The sequence below is a fragment of the Gossypium arboreum genome, chromosome 10 (genome assembly GCF_025698485.1).
Source record: "Gossypium arboreum isolate Shixiya-1 chromosome 10, ASM2569848v2, whole genome shotgun sequence".
Taxonomy (NCBI): domain Eukaryota; kingdom Viridiplantae; phylum Streptophyta; class Magnoliopsida; order Malvales; family Malvaceae; genus Gossypium; species Gossypium arboreum.
Window position 1 is genome coordinate 57,891,890 of NC_069079.1, and position 8,718 is coordinate 57,900,607.

Sequence of the window (8,718 nt, forward strand, 5' to 3'; positions counted from 1 at the left end):
TCAAAATGCCTAGAAAATAGTCGTAATTTGATCCGATGTGAGAGAGGCCCAAAATCGCTCATATAACATGAAAGGGGAGGCAACTCTAGTAGGAATTCTAGGGTTTGACATCCACCCCACTCCTACTCTATGTAGGAAGTTGTTTTTAGATGAAAAAAATTACTACAACTCAATAAGGGTTATACATTCTCTTCTATATCTAGTTATATATTAAATGAGTAATTGAGTTAGTGTCACTCATCAATCGAGTCCTAACTCAAATAGGAATTTACCAAAAACCCCTATCATTTATAAATAAAAAAAATAATATTTTGAGGATATTTATGATTTTTTATACTTAATAAATCTAGAAAAAAATTAAATATACGAAATAGGAATCATGAAATTTAAACCCAAAATTATTTATATCTCAATTTTATCATTTCAACCAAAGGTCTATTTAATTTTCATATAAATTTTTATAAATTTTTATAAATTTATTACATCAATCTTTTAGCCAAATTGAAATACTAAAATGTTTGAATGATCTTGACACAATTTAAGTGTCACTAATTCAATGATTTATCAAAATTTGTCTAACTCTTAAATGATAAATAATAATAACTCAAATAATACCATCAATAAAAGGTAATTATGTGATTTAAAAATTTATATATTATATTTTTTATATAAATCATCCACTCTTAAAAAAATTCTATTTCATTCAAAAACTATTGATATAAAAAAATACCTTTCCTTTTAAAAATTATTATTATCTTAAAAATATTGTTTTCTTAAAATTTTTATGAAATATTTTCAAAGAAACTAATCCTATCATATATCATTTTGCTTGATAATTTATTAAAAAATTAAATCAAATAAAAATTAATAGTTTGAGTGAATTTTTTAAACATATTTGATAGTTTATAATAAAAAGAAAATGATAGAATTTTCATTTAGCGTAAAAATGATAAGTAGATAATGAGCTACTTATCACCGAATGGATTTTTTATTTTTTATTTGAAAATATTTAATATATTACGAGTGGAGTTTTTAAACTCCTCAAGCAAGGTTAAAGGGTTAACAAGTGTCCTTATGAGTATAGTAAATTATTAAATATATACATTTTTAAAAGATATATACACTAATTTTTAAAACTATTTGTGAAGTAAAAAAAGTACACTATCAATATATCATATTATTTTATTTTATTTCCTTTAACATTATTGTTTAAATATTTTTCCTTTAAAATTTTAAAATTATATTTATAAAAATTCTCATCATATTCTTCCTCTTAATTTTAACAAACATATCACATATTTTATAACTAAAATTGAGTATTTAACTTTTGAAAAATTTTACAACCCAACATTTTAGCCAACTTTGTCTTGCAACACCATCACCCCCATCAAGTAATGGACCAAAGGCCAATTTATTGCTAATAAAATTATTAATATAATATATTAATGCCTTTTCTAATTTTTCAGTTATAGGTTGAGGTTTTTGTGAGTTTTAAATTAGATTTATCTTAAACTTAGAAATAGATCACTTTCGAATTTTTTTTTCAAACTTAAATTTTACAAGCTTAAAAATACGCTTGGAATTGATTTTTGGGTAAATTTACCAACAATCACTCAAATTTGGGGTAGCTGACAAAACAATCACCTTAGTTTTATTTCAGTGACTCAACTTTGAAAAAGTGACAAAATAGTCCTTTTTGCCGTATTCCGTCACAGACGTCACAGAAAAGTGACGTGGCAGATGATGGCGTGCTTGGTGTTAAAAAAAACCCTCCAGCTGGCCAGTTACCACCAATTTAACAGCCCTATCAGTACCAATTTAAGGTTTAAGAAGAGAAAAAGAAGAAAAAGAAGAAGGATAAGAGAAAAAATGGAGATGCCTCCAGATTTCGAATCAATCCATATTGCATCTTAGCAAGTGATTCCTCCAAATTCCCCCTTTTTCTATTTTTATATCTCTAATAGCTTTTCTTTTATTCCAATTGAAACCCTAAACTCACCCACCTTGCTTCTTTCTTACTTTTTTTTTTTATCTAGGATCTAGGCTTTGCTTTTATTTAACATTATAGATTTATAATTTATTTTCATAAATAATTTAAACGAAAATTATGTAATAATGTGAGGTATGAAATTGGGTTTAATTGAGGTTGAGCTACAAAATCTTCAATATTTGAAATTTTGGATTCTTTATACTTGATGGGTCTGTCTTTGTGTATTCTTTTTAGTTATATACATTCATTTTCAGAAAATTTTATGGAAATAACAAATAGATTGAATTCCTTTTTTTTTTTTTTTATGATGAACAATGATCAAGCACTGTGAATGAGATGAGAAAAAGAAATAAAAGGATAGAGGAAGAAAGTCAAGAAGAAGAAGAAGAAGAAGAAGAGCAAATAAATGGTGTTTCAATGGTAAAGAATCAGACCCTGCCAAATTAGGCAAAGAAGACATTTTTTTTTTACAATATCTTCTTCTTTTTTTCAAATTTCTTCTTAAATTGAGTGAATTTCCACTGTGAACATCCAACGTGACAAGTTAACTAACCACAATAGTAGTTAACCAGCCACATTAGCTGTCCCATTAAGACACTAATAGAAACTATTAATCAGTTATTGTTTTATTACTTTTTTACAATGTTAGTGACTGTTTTGTTATTTTTCAAAAATTGAATGAATGAAATGAAACGTGACTGTTTTGTTAATTACCCCAAAATTGAGTGACTATTGGTGTAATTAAGCCAAGCTTAAACATGTTTTGCTAACTTTATAGTTGCCATAATTAACATGCATGACCGAAGGAATTGATTTTCTTTGATAAGGTTATGTGCAAAATTCTATGCTTACAACTTTGATTTAGAATTCTTTGACACTTATCCCGAAATCAATAGTGCAAATTTGAAGGTTCGAAAAATATGGAATCACTTTGCCCAAACCATTTGAACTTTATATTACAAAAATAGTTTAACATGCTATATATATCCGAATAAATTAAATTGTAAGGATTTGTGCCAAACTATTAAAATTTTAACCTCTACTATTAAATTATCATTTGATCAATTAAATTTTACAAAACATTTTCCACCACCAAGGAAAAAAAAAACAGCTCAAATTTATTCCACCACGGTCATGGCACACGTTAGCCTTCCATGCAGAAGATGTAGAACGTAAAGAAAGAAAGAAAGAAAGAATCATATCCGGTATTGGTAATACTCTCCATACAGAAATAGGTTTCTTAATTTCCAAATCTTTTATTTTGCTTAATGTGAACAAGACCAAGCTTCCATGAACTGAAAACAGCTCAACTGTGGACGAAGAGTTGATAAAAAAAGGTATCACCAAACTTCAGGGCGGAGCTCACCTGTTGCAGGGGGCATCCATCTCCCAGAATTGTATACATTTTCGCCTACTTTCCAGCCAGGGACATCCTTCATCACTTCCGCCTCATACTCAAGATACTTCTTCCACTCTTTGACAAATCTAAAGAATGCAAGCAGGCAAACAAACATAGAAATACTCAACGCACTTTAGCTATGCAAGAGAATTGGAGTAATCTGGATCATCAAATACCTTTCATCTTCTTCAGCTTGAAGCACAGGCAATATTGCTCTACGTGCAGCAAATTTTTCCTCCTTCAGTGCCCTGCAAAATGTAAATATTTCAGGCCTTTTTTTCTAAAATGAAGATAAATTTGCATTTGCCATATCTATTAAGTGTATCTAAAATAAAAAATTAAGAAACCCAGTCATCAATGATCAATCTATTAATTTAGATTTCAACATGCATTTCAGAAAACATCACTTCAAATAAAGAGAAAAGCAATCAATTTCTGTAGTGGAGCATCAGAGAAGTCCCCCTTCTATCAGACAAAAGTTGGACCAAGTAAATAGAATTTGCCTCCTTGACAACAGCTCAGCATTGACTGTAGCCGATAGGGTTAGCCTGGTAAGTTCAAATGATACGATGCAACCAAACCATGTAGAGTTTGCAGTAAATCAATAGAATTATGGCCAATAAAGAAGTTAGAACTCTAGAAAATGTAGGTTATAAAAAACCTCTAGTTTCTCTCTCTAGTAGTTCAAAGAAAATAATAAGAATAATAGTGTTTTCTATAAAGCTCACAACTTATCTATACTCAGATTTCTTGAAAATAAGGTTTATTTCTAGCCCTAGATTTAAACCCTGATCCTAGCCATCTATCTTACTAAGCTTTCTTGCAAATAAGTTTTATTCCGAACCATAATCCCAGCCATCTATCATATGTCTAATAATTAATAGAAGACTAAAATAGTAAAATAGCATAGAAATAAAGCTCCAGCATTGTTCACCCCAGCTTGGAAAACTTGACTCCAGCGAGAAAACTTCTACCACTTCAACCATAGTCGATAACATACACAACATCATCTATGTTGGTGCTAAATTATGCAATATTTGTTGCCAAAACAATTTCACTTGTTAGGCAGAGAATGGTCAAATATTTTTTGTTGGTTAATGGTGCATAGAACCATGTAGAGCAAAAATAAAAAACTAGTTAAGATTCCCAAGAAAGCTGATCACTTTTACCTTGACAAGGAGCTAAAAGTATCATCCCAGCCTACGAGGAAAACAATAATAGCTCCATACCTTAATAGTGGTAAATATGTTCAATTAAGGCCTCCACCATACCAAAAATCAATCTGTGAACCAAACCATGCTTCAATTAAATATTATGTTGATGCAATGCACTTCTTCCATTCAGGTTCAGTGCCAATATCCTCAAAAAATGGAGTCAAACCATCTTTCTTCAAATCCGTTTCTTCCTTCTTTGTGGATTGCCTTTAAAATTGTCAAACACTGATTTAATACTATAACGAGTTTTCTGCAACACATCCTCCAAAAATAACTCCACCATTGGAAAAGCCAACCCCAATACGTGAACAGTTGAGCAATTTGACTCTAAGAGAATCTGATATCCATTGTTTCACAAGATTCTCTTCCTTTTCTGAGAATATTCTAGCACAATTCTTTTCTACTGAAACCACTAGAACCTGGTTTTCAACTACAGCTTTCAGAAACTTAGCTTTCACATCGAATGCAAGCAGTTTTTCTCTACAAACTACATCATTACACTGTTACTTGCCTCCAAGCTTTCTTGCTTTTTCTTGAGGTCAGCAATGGCTTCTCCCTTGGAAGATACTGTTTCAATTATAGAAACCAAGGCAGTTATTTTTACATCAAGCTATAATTTTATGGCTTCCCTACTAGATGCCATTCCAGAGTCATCAACCAACCTTTGTCTTTTGCGATATCAAGAATATTTCAGAACCACCTCCAATCCTCCCCTTGTTCTGAGGATTTGGTTGTCACCCCTGTATCCAGACAACCAAATATTCTCCTTTAACCGGATTCAAATCAATTTCTTCCCTTTTTTCAAGATATTCATCATAAATGGGTTCTAACATATCATAATCTTGCTCTGAAGCATGCATCATGCCATGAAAATCAGCAACTTCAACATTAGCTCCACCATTGTTTAATTCAAGGGCATGGACCAACCAGTCCATCATCCCACCTTGTATTGCAAGGTTTGTGGATTCAGCATCATGAAAGAGGTTTTCTTCCTCACAAAATCAGATTTGTTAGTGAGACCATCTACCGATATGTCAAAATGGTTATAGGCACCTTCCAAAATTTCCATCTAGGTTTCCACTTGTTCCTGTTGCAGCCTAACATAAACTACACATGACAATTCTTCAATTGCACGTCACATCACAGTTGCAGCCAATTTTGTTTTATGACCCTAATTTCCTCATCCTTGATCTCTTGCACGTCCAACCATAGCTTAAAAGCAAATCCTTATATAAACATTAGGATCCAATTAGGCTTCAATGCCAAAATTGAAGTGGTTTAGGGAGAAATATTAGTAAATAAATAGAATTACAGATGAGCAAACGAGTAAGAAATCAGTCAGACTAGGTCATAAAAAACATCTAGTTTCTCTATATTATTTCAAAGAAAAAAAAAACAATATTGTCTGTAAAGCTTATTATTTATTTATAGAAGGCTTTCTTGCAAATAAAATTTTATTATTAGCCCTTGATTTAAACCCTAAATTAACAATCCTAGCCATCTGTCATAAGTCTGATACTTAACAAGATAAAATAATAACATAACATAATAGTAAAGGTCTTGCATCATGCAGTCTCAAGTATCAACTTTTATTAATACCTTAATTTAGCTCATGCTTTGATAGTTACACTATTGATCTTAAATAAATCAAAATAAGGGAATCTAAAGTATATCTCCAAAACAGAACAGATTTGAGCTTATTCGTTTTATGTTATTTATCTAGTGCATGCAATTTCGGCTATGTCTGTTTATCAAAAAGATCAATTCAACTATTGATGCATATAGAATCTCAAACTTCCCCAACCCTTGCCTAAGTTATAGATTATCCATGAATGGCTAGCTAAATGGAAAAGGTACACCATCTTGCCTAAAAGTGCCCCTTCTGGATAAGCTATTGCACCTAATTGCATCAAGTTTAATTTTTCCAACCCTTGAACATGAAAAGGAAAACTCAGATAATTCATGCTTAAATCTAGAAGCCTCATTTCCCAAAGAGTCCGAGATGGTCACAAATCAAGAAAATGCAAAAAGCCAACCAAATTGTGCAGTTTATTTACCAGCCAATATTATTGGCATTAGTATCTATAATCCTGCAGTCTGGAAATAACCCCAAAATACCTATGCTCAACGCAGTATAAAATGTGAAGTAAAATCTGACAATGATTCCTTTCCAACAAAATTAAGCATTAGAATCAATACTAGTGCCTAGAGCACACCTAGCGCCATTAACAACACTGCTTTAAAATCAATAAGCAACAATTTGAATGACCATTCAAGCACTCTTACTTATTACTCTGAGACCAACAATTAGAAGATCAACAATTCCTCATCAACGCATAAAAGAGTATCATGTTCAGATATAATCTCCCCTCTATTAAATGCACATGCTAGTTTCAACAAATCTCTAAATCCTTGTTGACATTTCTGGTTTAAATGCTACAAAACGTATGGATATACTATGAATGTTAGCAAATTACTAAAATAAGAAAATAGATAGGCTCTTGAAATTTTCATGCATTTCCCATATTTCATGACCAAATAATAGCACCACCAGCAAAATGTTGTATCTGAACATATCTTTCCTTTTCCCTCTCCTACCAGCTTCTTCATAGGGTACAGAATAAATACCATTTGAAAGAACCGACAACCCTTAACCGATTGTTTTGTCTTGTGAAATACTAACAAAATACAAAAATAAGTAAATAGGCAGACTCATGAAATTATCACGAATAGTCCATATGTCAGGAACAAACAATAACTTTTGTCAGGAAATTATTTATCGGAACTTTGCCTTTCCTTTTCCCCTTCTACCAGCTTCTTCATAGGTTACATGAGACAAAGCCATTTGAAAGAACCAGGAATCCTGAACTAGTTGTTTGCCATGTGAAATACTAAATTAATTACTAAAATCAGTGCATAGGTGGACTCCTGAAATTACTAAACTCGGATATAGGCAGGCAGCAGGCTCATAACTCATCATGCATTTTCAATATGATAGAACCAAATAATAATACTGTCAGCAAACCATTGTATCTCAGCCATCTTTCCTTTTCCGCTTCCATCAAACTTCTTCAGAAGATATATACAAAAAGCCATTTGAAAGAACCAGAAAATATGAACGAAATATGATACCAAGAATCAGCAGAATCCTCCACATTTCCAAGGCTCATTTGATATAAAAAATTAAATTAAATTAAATCTATCCAATAAACAAGGACAGATAAAGACCCCACATATAAATTAAACAACAGAATAAGATCTAACTCCAAGATCCATAATAAGATAAAAAAGTCTTCAATCCCATCAAAAGCTTTCTATCTAATAAAAGAGGTAAGAGCAAATATACATATATCATAATGAGTTCATAGAAATCATTTCAAGCAACCCAATAAACGAACAGATTAAGTATACAAAAATACTATCAATGTAAACTGGAAAAAAAATGAAAACCTAGATTAGAATATGACGAAAAGAAGGGAAAATTAAGCATTTTTCCAGAGAGAATAAAAAGAAAGGACCTGCGGATCTTGTTCCCTTGGCCGACTTGGTACATCCCATACGAGAAGGCACCAAAAGCAGCTAGAAAGATAGCCATAGCACTTGGGCCCTTGTTGGGAATCCGACGGGCGTATCTGACGGGGGCGAACCCACCCGGAGGAGGCCCATCTTGGAGAAGTGGCATGTCCTTCACACTCGCCATTCCTGGCTTCTTCCTTATCACCGCCTCAGTCATTTTCCCTTGTTTTTCTGTAGTTCTGGAGAGAGTTTGTGTGCAAATTGTAGAAAGTGGTGGTGGCGTTATAGAGGGAGGTTGTTTATTTGAGCTTGGGTCCGTCTTCCACTAAGCCACTTTGTGGGCTTATTTCCGACTGCAGGTCTGTATAAGGTATAATGACAAATTTAATTCTTTAACTTTTACACATTTATTCAATTAGGCCCTTACTCTTTTATTTGAAGCAAATTGACCTTCAATATTTCATTGCTCACACACTATTTTATCTTACATGTAAAGCTAGCTAATGATTTAAAAATTATATTGAATATTAAAAATTGAAAGTTAAAAATTTCATAAATAAAATTATTAATTCAAAATTTATGAAAAAGGCTCTTTAAAA

General features: G+C 31.8%; 1 protein-coding gene across 1 annotated transcript; it reads right to left on the minus strand.

The window, feature by feature from the left end:
* Positions 1 to 3,014: 3,014 nt before the first annotated feature.
* Positions 3,015 to 8,471, minus strand: LOC108489759 (NADH dehydrogenase [ubiquinone] 1 alpha subcomplex subunit 13-B). The gene is made up of 3 exons (XM_017794490.2): positions 8,122 to 8,471; positions 3,566 to 3,637; positions 3,015 to 3,475 (listed from the first exon to the last, which is right to left on the minus strand). The coding sequence occupies exons 1-3, from the start codon at positions 8,334 to 8,336 to the stop codon at positions 3,331 to 3,333; spliced, it is 432 nt and encodes a 143-aa protein (XP_017649979.1). The 5' UTR covers positions 8,337 to 8,471; the 3' UTR covers positions 3,015 to 3,330.
* Positions 8,472 to 8,718: the final 247 nt, after the last annotated feature.

What these genes read in the sequence shown, in the direction of transcription:
- LOC108489759 (XM_017794490.2), bottom strand. Translation starts at nt 8,336, where the DNA reads ATGACTGAGGCGGTGATAAGGAAGAAGCCAGGAATGGCGAGTGTGAAG. An exon ending in CAAGGGAACAAGATCCGCAG is followed by an intron (nt 3,638 to 8,121) that starts GTCCTTTCTTTT and finishes TACATTTTGCAG; the next exon opens with GGCACTGAAGGAGGAAAAAT. An exon ending in CAAGCTGAAGAAGATGAAAG is followed by an intron (nt 3,476 to 3,565) that starts GTATTTGATGAT and finishes TGCATTCTTTAG; the next exon opens with ATTTGTCAAAGAGTGGAAGA.